Source organism: Culex quinquefasciatus, chromosome 2 (genome assembly GCF_015732765.1).
Source record: "Culex quinquefasciatus strain JHB chromosome 2, VPISU_Cqui_1.0_pri_paternal, whole genome shotgun sequence".
Taxonomy (NCBI): Eukaryota; Metazoa; Arthropoda; class Insecta; order Diptera; family Culicidae; genus Culex; species Culex quinquefasciatus.
Window position 1 is genome coordinate 69975207 of NC_051862.1, and position 12262 is coordinate 69987468.

At 35.6% G+C, this 12262-nt stretch overlaps 3 protein-coding genes across 9 annotated transcripts in view; 2 read left to right on the plus strand and 1 right to left on the minus strand.

Moving 5' to 3' along the window:
• LOC6050648 (kinesin-like protein KIF12) overlaps positions 1-4511 on the minus strand; it is a 44934-nt gene extending 40423 nt beyond the window's left edge. For 3 of the 6 annotated variants that reach the window (XM_038258061.1, XM_038258063.1, XM_038258057.1), the window contains exon 1: positions 3842-4511. The gene's annotated coding sequence lies outside the window, so the exon portion shown is untranslated. Of the gene's footprint in view, positions 1-3827 lie in introns of all 6 variants that reach the window. The other 3 variants (XM_038258062.1, XM_038258059.1, XM_038258058.1) reach the window with 2 other exon arrangements.
• LOC119767962 (zinc finger protein Xfin-like) overlaps positions 1-12262 on the plus strand; it is a 62873-nt gene that overhangs the window by 41355 nt on the left and 9256 nt on the right. The window lies entirely within an intron of this gene.
• LOC6035982 (nuclear pore glycoprotein p62) lies at positions 9173-10303 on the plus strand. Its single transcript, XM_001845969.2, has one exon. The coding sequence runs from the start codon at positions 9285-9287 to the stop codon at positions 10233-10235; it is 951 nt and encodes a 316-aa protein (XP_001846021.1). The 5' UTR covers positions 9173-9284; the 3' UTR covers positions 10236-10303.

Sequence of the window (12262 nt, forward strand, 5' to 3'; positions counted from 1 at the left end):
TTGATATTGGTTTTTTGTAAGTAGGTCGAATACCGATGCAAAAAGGACTTTGTTTACCAATAGCCCTTAGGGTTTTTTGAAAACTAATCCGAGACTTTCACTAAATCTTTCTTTGTTGATTTTTGGACGACCACAACTTTACATCATTATTTTTTCTAAATCATTAGTTAAATTGTCCTTTTCGCTTGAAACTGTTTGAAAACCATTGCAAGTGTATAATTAAAAAGACCTATCGTTAACCGAAAACCCGTTGCGATGTATCTATTTGGAATGCTTATTTGACCTACTGAATTAACCAGTAGAATCACCTACGTTTTTTTTTCTGCTGTAATTGAAAGACAAAACGCATTAAAGCAATTTCATCCATTTAAATGTCACGATATGAATTATTCCAATTATTAGATTATGTGATAAAAAGCATGATAGACAAATTAATTACAGTTTGTTTTGTAACAGAGCCACAGACACTGAACACTAAGCTCCATTTTCTCGTTCAATGACGTTTGCTCCTTGGTCAATTTAATTTCGTGTGACATCCATTTTTTTTTTAATTTTAGTCATGCTACGCAAACAACCTTCACTGTTGCACCTCACCATGGTCGACCTCCATTGCACCATTGGCGATCTTTGTGGGTTAAATATCATGTCAACCACTAGTAACGGACAACCTCGAGAACAACTCCAATTAGATTGACCCGCTAATGATAGAGAGTAATTAACAATTTCTTGCCCAAATAAGCTGTTGTCAACGCGGTGGCGAGTTGTCTGGTTGATTTCTGATAGAGGGAATCAATCACTCGATGAGATGGTCCCACAATCCTTTTCAACTCCCCTGTCATTCGGGAAGGTCATTTCCGAACGGCTTTGTGTCCTCTTCCACATGCAGTCGACATTTTGTGGTGACTTGTGTCCTATTTATTTTTGGAACACCCAAACCAGGTTCTACGACAACCCAACCGAGAATGGTTTCTGACGGCGGTAATTTATTCAAATTAGTAGGTAAATAATAAGTTGGTGCGACGAGACACAACATAAGAGTTCACGTCGACAGTCAAAATAGGTTTCGACCAGGAAAGGTAGCGGAGTTCGTTTCTTCTGTGAATAGAAAGAATATCTTTATAGGTACGTAGAAGAGCATTAGGAACTTTTCCTAACAAAACGCAAAAAGTCAAAACCCTACCTACTAACTTATTTATTAGTTAGTTTTTGTTTTATATACGTATCAACTGTTTTTTAACATTCAGCTGGCCAATTTTTTTCGATTTTTTTTTAATTTTACCGTGTTCAGGAGGTCATTTTGGGCAACCTTTGTTCCACCAAAAAACTTTACTTCTCTTGTTTTATGTTTTTTCTTGTTTTATTTTTAGTGTTTAAATTTGCACTTATCTTTGTTTTAGTAGTATTTGGCATATTTTACCACCTCCTATCATTACATTTCTAGAGTTTTTTTAAACGACCTATTCAAAAAAAAACTATAGTTTTTGCCTTTCTATTTTTTTCATATTTCGACAATCACTTTACAATTTTTCGCATGTTTTCACATTTTCTGCTCTAGAATGGCACCATTATCATTTAAATTGAAAAAAAATGCGTAAAGGCATAGTCTGGGACACTACAAAAATTACTACATTCTTTTCACCTAAAACATAGAAAATGTAAGTTTAAAACACAGCCAAAATTGCCCCCCAAAAAAATTTTTTTTTAACATTGCCAAAGTCAAACTTCCATCCCTAAAATGTTCTAAAATTTTATGAGTTCTTCTTTCCAATGCGTTTTTAGAGATCAATTGGTTGAAAAATAGATTTTTGGCGATTTTTTAGTTCGAAAAAACAGTATTTTATTTAATATCAAATTTAGATTATTCAAATTTCAAGGCTGAGTTGCCCCACCTCCCTTGGTATAAAAAGCTGATAATTGATCCCGATGCTGGTTACATATATGCAAAAATCTCATCTTCAAAATCATCATTTTTGTCATCTTTCAGCAAGGTTAATGAATTCGATGCAAGATAGATGTGCCTTAATCGTGTATTTGATGTCGTAGGAAAAAAAGGATGAAATATTCCAGCAAATTACATTTATTTTATTTAATCGGTTAGGCTGGTACAAATATTTTTAAAAGTTTTTGTCACCCCCCCTCCCCCCTTCAAAATTGGCCCGAAAAATCAGGGGGCAAAAAAAATTTTTACAATAAACTTCAAAATTTCAATGAAAATTCAAGTGCAACCAGCTAAAATCAAATTAAAATACATTCTTCTGCGTTTAAAATCATTTTTAGCATGTTTGGGTTTATTAAAAAATCTTAAGATCTTTTGAAAATTTTCGATGCCAAATCTTTTTTTTCGATACAATTTTTGTTTTTGTCAGATCTTAGATTTTTTGAAAACTAATGATTGTAAAACAACTGAACTAGTGTAAAATGCACTTTAAAACACTTTTTTCATTTAAATGTGAAGACTATGGCTTGTTATTTAAATTTTTTTTTTGCCCCCCCCCCCCCCCTTGGACCTCGGCCAGGGCCGAGGGACAAAAACTTTTTTAAATATTTGCTTCGGCCCTATAACTTAGTCATTAAACTTCCACATTTGGTTTTTTATTTCCAGTTTGTTTGTAAATAACCACTTCTTAAATTTGATTTACAAAGGCTCAAAAAGTCTTGTACAAAGTTTTTATTCTGAATGGTTTAAAATTTATTTTACAACTTTTGTAAATGATAATTTCAATTTAAGTCAGTTTTTGTTGCCCCACGGAAATTGTTATTGCCAAGGTCGGAAATGTTGTAAACTAGTGTAGCTATTAATTGATTTACTAATAAAAAAAATAGAACAATACCAACACAAAGACTTCCAAGAAGACTACATGAGGAATCGTGCGATTTTTCCATTAGTTGGGTGAACTTAGATTGCTTATATTATTGTTTACATCGATAAAGCTTATTTTTCCTGAGTACAATGACCCTTTGTACGACCACAAAGAGTTTAACATGGATTTTTAAATCAATTTTAAAAAATTAACCTCGCGGTCCTTTTTGACAGAAAAGGTCCTACTTGACAGCTCTTTCCCAGGAGACCATAGTTGATCCATCGAAAAATGTTGTGTTGTCAGCTTTTTTTTAGCATTAAAATAACAAAAAGTGTTCAGAAATGGTTTTTAAGCGTGTTTTTAATCGTTGTACATCAAAATTTACATAGGGCTTTAGTACCCAATTCACCCAATTTGAAGTTCTTCGATTTTTTTTTACAACAAACGAAGTTTACTTTATAGCTGTCGGCCACTATTGCTAGTAACAACCACTAGTGTCTTCCTTTTTAACTACAAGAACATTCGCAACAGCATTAACAAATTTTCAAATCACGTTGAAATCTAAAAAACACCAAAAATCTATCAATGTAATTTGGAATATTCAATCCAAGATGGCGGCCAACCTGTTGGTTGTGAAAAAAACTATAATATTCATTTGGTAATATAAAAGATAATCATTAACTAGGAATTGATTAATTTAACTAGGAATTGACATTCGAATTTAATGATAAGGAAAAGAAAATAATAAATAAAAATAATAATTATGATTCGTATAATCGAATCTGGACTGTATAACCCAACAGTTTTTTTTATGAATTAATTCAATTTTTACTTTTTAGTTTGGTGACAGTTCTGAATACAGTTCGGGACAACAGAAAAACAACCAAAACTCTAAGAACATCTTTCAAAAGAACGCAAACGCAAGCAGCAGCACACAGTGCGACATCCAATCAGGTATGCAACCAAAAAGTAGGAAATCAGCCGACATAAATCTGAATAATAATTAGGTACACTTGCACCACCCACCCTCGAAAACTTACGTCGTCCTGGTTCAACTAACAGCAAAGTAGCCCTAACGTATTTAGGCTAATCGGAGTCGAACTGATTCCGCCACTTCCTTTTTCAACTTCACTTCACTAATTTGTCAAGGGTTTTTTTCTTCCGTGCTTCAAAAATTCATTCGCCGGCACCACACATCATCGGGGTTTTCCACACTGACTGACACCCTAAATGTATGCAATCCGTTATGAAATGCACTTAACCTCACTTCGGCAGCACTATCTAGGCCACATTTTCAACCGTGTAACGATATTTTCCTTCAACCTTGAGCTTACTGCCTCGTTCCCCTTCGGGACCACACAATTATCCTTATTTTGTGTTGTATTGGTAGGAAATATGTTTTTTTTTTCGGATGGAAAACCTACCGTTGATCCGTACTACGCGAACGATTACTCAAGAATGACCGACAGACAGTGCAGTGTACTGCCATAAAAAGGACTTCCACCACACACGCACACGTGGTCACCTATAGCGTGTCCAGTTGCGCCGCACCGGGGCGTGTGAGGACAAGGACACGCAACCTCCACCGACCAACCACACTTTCGAAAAGGGGAATGAGGAGATCTTCACGAATTTTAACAACAGGTTGTTCAAGGCGCGGCGCAACCTGCGCGAGGATTCAAGATAGAAAAACACGTCCGGTTCGGCCAACGGTCAACACTCGTGTGATTCGTGCTGCTTTTTTACCGTTCGTCCTGTGTCCGGTCGGTGATACGAACACGTATACAACTCGGCACCGCCATGCAAATGTCCTGTGGAAGGTGTTATAAAATCTAAGCGGAGCAAACTTACTGTTTTTCACGAACACGTGGAACTAGAATTTTAATGGCGCAAAACTAAAACTAGTTTGAGTTACCTGATTATAAAAAAGCCATTTTTTTTAGAACAAGATTCCTGTGAAAGAAGGATTAAATCTGAAGCAGTTATCTAAAAATGGATTCTATGACAATTTCCGGAATTCCATTTCCCGGAATGGACGTTTTCCGGAATGGACATTATCCGGAATGGACGTTATCCGGAATGGACATTATCCGGAATGGACGTTATCCGGAATGAAATTTCCCGGAATGGACGTTTCCCGGAATGGACATTTCCCGGAAAATTAGTTTTTTTTTATATTACCTGATATGAGAATGAATGGAATCTTGCCTACTCGCTTACTTGTGGTTAAGAATTATTTAGTTTGTACCCCGTTGGCTTGACCTAATCACATTGAAGGAACTCGATATTTTAACAACAATATGAATGCTAAATACATAAATGATAAAAAAAAGTGAAATGTTCGGACACTAACAATAGAAGCAAGCGTTGACTATTGAAACAATACTTTATCAACAACCACGAGATGTAACAATATAGATCGATAGATATTAGACAAACACTAGATGTTTCTAACATTCTTTCAATGTTTTGTTATGTAAGAATTTGTCCTTCTTTTGTTAGTCAGTTGACTTTGTGAATAAATTCTACCAATTTTTAGTTGGTATTCAAAGAAGGGCAAACCTCAAGAAAATAAAAAGCTTTTCAGAAAATCAATGTGTAATGTGTCCTGTCAAGAAAACAAATAGCTTGAGTGTATTTTTAAAGAATGAAAAACCTCAGGGAAGTACACATTACGCATTGATTTTCTGAAAAACTTTTTATTTTCTAGAGGTTTTCCCTTCTTTGAAAATAATCATTCTGCTTTATAATAAAATTTGGTAGAATTTAGTCACAAAAATCAACTGCTTCACCCAAGAAGGGAAATTTCTTACACGAAATTCCATCACATCGATTAAAGATCGTGGATTTTTAAAGAAGGGAGAACCTCAAGAAAATACACATTATACTTTGATCTTCTGATAGCTTTTTTTCTTGAGATTTTCCCTTCTTTAAAAATACACGATCCTTTATCAAAGTAATGGGATTTTATGTAAGAATTTTCCCTTTTTTTGTTAATTCTACTAAATTTCAACTAGTTTTTGGTTAAGGAACTCTGCACTAAAAAGAAGATTTTTTTTAAGGAAGGGAAATCCTCTAAAAAAAAGCATTCAGAAAATCAATGTACACACAAAGAAAAAATACTCCAAATTTAAAAAGACCGTTCGTTGGATTAAAAGTTCGCGTTGGTGAATATTCGTAGAAAGTTCAAACTTTTTAATTTAAAAGTTAAAAAGTTGTTGATACTACCATGCATTTCTGGAACAAAATCGTTGTATAGGTAAAAGTTTTTTACATTTAATATAAGAAAAAACTTTTTATGGCAAGAATAAATAACATTTAACATTACAGTGATGATTTTATTTTCAAAGAAGGGAAAACCTCAAAAAAATACACATTGTACTTTGATCTTCTGAAAGCTTTTTATTTTCTAGAGGTTTTCCCTTCTTTGAAAATAATCATTCTGCTTTATGGTAAAATTTGGAAGAATTTAGTCACAAAAGTCAACTGATTAACAAAAGAAAGGAAAATTCTTACATAACATCACATTGAAAGAATGTTAAAACATCTAGTGTTTGTCTAATATCTATCGATCTACATTGTTACATCTCGTGGTGGTTAATAAAGTATTGGTTCAGTAGTCAACGCTTGCTTCTATTGTTCGTGTCCGAACATTTCACTTTCTTTTTTATCATTCATGTATTTATCATTCATATTGTTGTCAAAATATCGAGTTCATTAAATGTGACTAGGTCAAACCAATTCATTGTCACATCAGGTAATATAAAAAAAACATCATTTTTCCGGGAAATGTCCATTCCGGGAAACGTCCATTCCGGGAAATTTCATTCCGGATAACGTTCATTCCGGATAATGTCCATTCCGGATAACGTCCATTCCGGATAATGACCATTCCGGAAAACGTCCATTCCGGATAATGTCCATTCCGGGAAATGGAATTCCGGAAATTGTCATAGAATCCTAAAAATGAGCATTTTTCAGATTTTTATTTTGGTTTTACAGAACACTCAACCCCCGGTTTGTTTGATCCCCATCGGTTGGTCAAAGTCAAACTAAAAAGTGACGAACTGTCACTTTTTACACGGCGCTCACGCACACTATCAAAACAAACGTTTGGTAGTGTGTGTGAACTCCGTGTAGAAAGGGTGTAAAACTAAAAAGTGATCCCGTTCGTTTCACAACAGTTGGTGTCAAACCATCGGAGTTTGAGTGTAATCTGTATTTGAAGAAAAGATTTTATGAAAAATTGTAAAGAGAAATCATCCGAAAGTTTCTATTATAGAGACTTAAGTTATTAGGATTATCGGATTATTTAAAACTTATTTTTATTTTTGAAGTGAAATTTAAAATCAGTTGTTTTTTCTTGACCGGTTCATGAAGTGCGTTTACCGCTGCCCATAAGTACAAACAACCCACCAAACCAAGCCTGCTCCTGCTCGTCGGCGGTTGGACTCGCAATTGCTCGCAATCCAAAGATCGACAGTTCGAATCCTGGGGTGGAAGGAGGAGTAAAAAAGAGTTGAGTGCTCTAGCCTTCCGACTCCTAGGTTCAAACAGAAAGTTGAAATAGAAACCCCAAAAAATCTATGGGGCGTTAAAGTACAGATTGTCAAGACTTGACAATCTCAGGGTGACACCTCAAATTCCATTTTCAAATTCCCGACTTTTTCCCGACTTTTTTCCAGACTTTTCCAGAATGCTCAAATAATAGGCATTTGTTATCTAAATAATGATTTCAAACAAAAAACTTTCTATAAAAAAGTCAATATTAACCACCGAAAAAAAAATTCTCAATGAATTTAAAAAAAAATCCAAATATAGGCATTTTTGTAATTACAGAAATTAACCAACAAATAAAAAAACTTCAAAAATTGAATTTCATTATTATGATTCAGAGTAGAAACACAAACAATTAGTCTTTGAGAAAATAATCGAAAGTTCAACAATACTTAAAACTTCCATGTTATTTTTTAAATTGGCAAACGTATAGTTTTTGATACTTCGTTTCAACTGGAAATGACGAAAAGTTAAAGATAACTGAACTTAAAATCTCGATCCTATTTTTTAAACTTCATCATCATTTTAAATCAAAGAATGATTCAAACATAATTGCTGTTATTATTCATTTAAAGGATTTAGAAAAATGTCAAGGTATTCATAACAAAACGTTTTTGCCAAGTTACCTTTTTAATTTTGTAATTTTTGATATTGAATTTTCTAATCAATGCTAAATTATCTAGTGGTCAGTATTTAACTGTTTGTTTTTTCAATAAAAATTCAGTTTGATATGATTGTTGTTTTCCCACTTTTTTTAAGCAAAATGTTTGATGAGACTATTTTTTTAAACAATTTGATTGCAAAAAACTCAAAATTTCCTTGATTTTTTTTGCAATTTCAAAATTTTCTTTATGTTTTAAAAACGTAGTTTTTTTTTCTATTTTGGATTTTATGCGATAGTTAAGTTTTCCGAAAACTGAAAATAAAGCTTTATTTATGGTAGGTAATTTACCCATACTTACAAAAAAAAGTTCAAGGGTAACATTTGGAAAAAATACATATTTTAAATTACTTAATGAATTTAGTTAAACAATTAATAATATTTACAAAAAAAAAACATTGCCACATTCAATTTGGAATCTGTTTTCAAATATTCAATTTATGTGACAAAATTAAATAGAATCTATTAGAATTTATTTTTATATTAGATTTTCATTGACTTTACCTCTTGTCTAATGAACAAAAAATAATAGCGATCATTTGATTCATAGAAAAATATTATGAAAATCTGTGTCAAAGACCCCAATATTCATTAAGATTTTGAATGTTTGAAACAGCTTTTCAATACTTAAATATATTGAAATAGTCAAAAGAACCTTAAATTTAAAGAAAGTTACTAAAGCAGAAATGAGTGACTTCAATTTTAAAATTGTTCAAAAGTTGAAAAATAATTTTCAAACAAGTATGCTCAGAATTCCCGACTTTTCCCGACTTTTTGACAAAAAATCACATTTTCCCGACTTTTTCCCGACTTTCCCGATTTCCCGACTTGATTGGCCACCCTGGATTCAATCTGTACGTTAAAGTGGGTGGTTTGTTGTAGGACCGAATCAATAACCTGCCAAATATTATATGTTTTACAGATTAAGGTTTCGGCCCTGTTTCCACAAGAATCGCCGATCTTCACTATTTTAATTGAAATACTTTGAAAGCTTGAATGTGCTAATATGCCAAAAATAGACGCACGATGGAATTACATGCTGTGCCATGTTATTTAACTAGCTCATCGCTCATCTGTTCCTCTGTGGCAAGAATCATTGCTCATTGGATATGAACCTTTTTTTTGTTTGTTTCTACGAACCACCCTGTTGTGTTTGACATTTCACGACTCTTCTGTCTCGGAAAACGTTTGTTCTGTTTGTGGTGCTTCGACGAGTAAATCGCGCTTAAAATTCCTCCGGTGTCCCGCAACCAGCACATCCAGCAATGAGTTTCACGTTCGGTCTTCCTGCCACCAGCACCGCGGCAGCTGCCCCCACACTGGGCGCTCCAGCCGCCGCCCCTGCGGCATCGTCCGCTAGCACCGGTTTCAGCTTCGGCAGCACGGCAACTTCCGCTCCGACGCTGTCCTTCGGGGGTGGTCTTGGCGCCACCGCAGCGGCTACTCCGGCCGCCACTAATGCTCCTACAGCTGCACCGGTGGCCCCTGCAACGGCGGCGATTCCTGCGGCCACGACCAGCCAACTTACGCTGGGTAGTTTTGCGGCCCCAAAACCGGCAGATTCCGCGGCCCAACCGGCCGTCAATTTGACCACGACAACTCAAACGACCCAGTCGACGGCGGTTTCCGGTGCGCAGCAGCTCAACTTTTGCCAGCTGGAAGAGTTCATCAACAAGTGGACACTGGAGCTGGAGGAGCAGGAGAAGCTGTTTACGAACCAGGCCACTCAGGTCAACGCTTGGGACAAACTCCTTCTTGGAAATGGCGAAAAAATCATCGCTCTCAACGATGCTGTCGACAAGGTCAAGGCCGAACAGGTCGCCATGGAACAGGAGCTGGAATTCATTACCGCGCAGCACACGGAACTCGAAGAGTGCATAATCCCGCTCGAAGAAGAACTCTCGAAAATCGTCCAGGTGGACATCGAGCGCGGCCAGACGTACTCGATGGCGGAAACGCTGGACTCGCAGCTGAAGCAAATGTCCGAGGACCTGAAGGAAGTGATCGAGCACCTCAACGAGTCCAACAAGTACTCCGATCCGAGTGACCCCTTGGTGCAGATTGGAAAGATTTTGAACGCCCACATGAACTCGCTGCAGTGGATCGAATCGTCGACGTCCGGAATCGCGAACCGGCTCGAGGATATCGGCAAGATGCACGACACGCTGCGGAAGGACAATGAACGGTCGTTCCGGCTTACCTACTATGACAACTAGTTCTAGGGGCGGAAGTAGTTCTTGCATTCGTCAACGTTTCTATCCAATAAACTAATGTTAATCAGTGACGGAACTGTTATTTAATTTGGGAAGAATCCGAACCTCTTTATACATCTAAGCTCCCATTCACCTGCGGGATTCAAACTGACGACCTTTGGATTGTGAGTCCTAGTGCCGATCGGTGACCCTACCGGGGCAGGTTTTTACCCTCGGAGACGAGTCCTACCCTTGTTCTGAGCTAACGACCTAACCCAGGTGTGACCAAAGTAAGGCCTGCGGGCCAAACGTGGCCCGCGAGGTTATTTTTTGTAGCCCAAGGACTTATTTTAGATGATCATTGCATCTTTAAGGTGAAGCCGTTGATCATTTTCAAAGAAAATTGATCATCGATCTAAAATGCTCTGTATTGAATTCAATTTAACGAATTTCTGCACCAAAATGAATCAGCATGTGCCGGTTTTTGCCTTCTTGAAGCCACTGAAGGAACTTTTTTGATCTAAATCAAATGTGTTTCAAAATTTATATAATGTTGTGCTACAATCACTGACGTCCTAGTTGGCAACCATTGATTAATGACGATTTCCATAACTTTGCAAGGATTATCGTTACCAAAGGGAATCAGCATGTGCAGGGCACTATTATAAAGAACTTGTAGAAGAAATTTTGTCAAAATATTGAAAGGGACCAAGAAAGGGACACAAAATTTATATCTTTGAACAAAAAATCTTGGCAATGATGGATGTCTTCACGTTAAGTGATTTTAAAATTCCTGGAAATTAAGGTTAAGTTTATGCCTATTCGAACACGTTTCGTAACAGGTTTAAATGTGGTTAATTCAATTCAATTCAATTCGGTTTTATTGGTGAATAATCAAGATACAATGAGTTATTTTGAAGTGCATAACAGAGTTTTGGAGTTCCTTACAGCTGTGTGTTGCATCATAATCCATTTAGGAACTATTATTTCTTTAACTAAGGCACTAGCAAGAGTAAGAAAAAACTATAAAAAAAACTTACAGAAAGGTTAAAAAGAGTAATTTTCATCAAATATTTATATGGAAATTTTATTAAAATTGGAGGAATAATTTTCGAAAAATCCTTAAGGATTGCACAAAATTTAAAAAAAATAATTACACACTTTTACAAAGTTTGTGTCACCCTTTCTAAAATATATTTAAAAAATAAATAAATAAAATCAATTTTAATACAACTTTAAAATTTTCATTAACCCTCTACAACCCAACCCCGCCTCTAGACGGGCTTCGATTTAAAAAAAAATCGCCAAAAATCAATTTTTCAACCAAATTTTGGTTTTCAAAAAGCATTGGAAAGAAGAACTTTTAAAATTTTGGAAAATTTTAGGATTGGAAGTTTGACTTGTTTTATGTGACTTTGCCAATGTTTTTAAAAATGTAATTTTTTTAGGGGTCAACTTTGGCTGTGTTTTGCCTTCCTCACGTTACTGAGGAAAGGCTTTAAAATCACTCGAAAAATGAACTTCTCAATTAGACCTTCTAGACCCACCTTCGTATATAGATACCTATCGACTCAGAATCAAATTCTGAGCAAATGTCTGTGTGTGTGATGGGATGTTGATCAAATTATGCAGTTTAGTTAAGTACTTCAAAAGTTATGCTAAAAAAAAGATTTTAGCAAAAGTCCGGAAGATTGTAAAAAGTGTGATTTTTGTAATGCTGTACATTTTCAGAAAGGTATTTAAAAGACCTTTCCAACGCGTCCAAGACATTGAAGACCTGACAATCCTATCAAAAGTTATAAGCACTTAAGTGTTGTTTACGCACTTTTTCGAGGCCGGATCTCAGATATTTTGATGAAAATGCTGTCCGGATCTCTCATGTGACGTATCGTTGGATAGGTATTCAAAAGACCTTTCCAACGCTTCCAAAACATTGAAGATCTGACAACCCTATCAAAAGTTATAAGCACTTCAGAGTTATTTATGCACTTTTTGCATTTTGGATAGCACCCTTAATGTGAGGAAGGCGCCAACCACCTAAGGGTGGATTA

Bases quoted from the DNA above. Each gene is read 5' to 3' on its own strand.
- LOC6035982 (XM_001845969.2), top strand. From the start codon at position 9,285: ATGAGTTTCACGTTCGGTCTTCCTGCCACCAGCACCGCGGCAGCTGCC.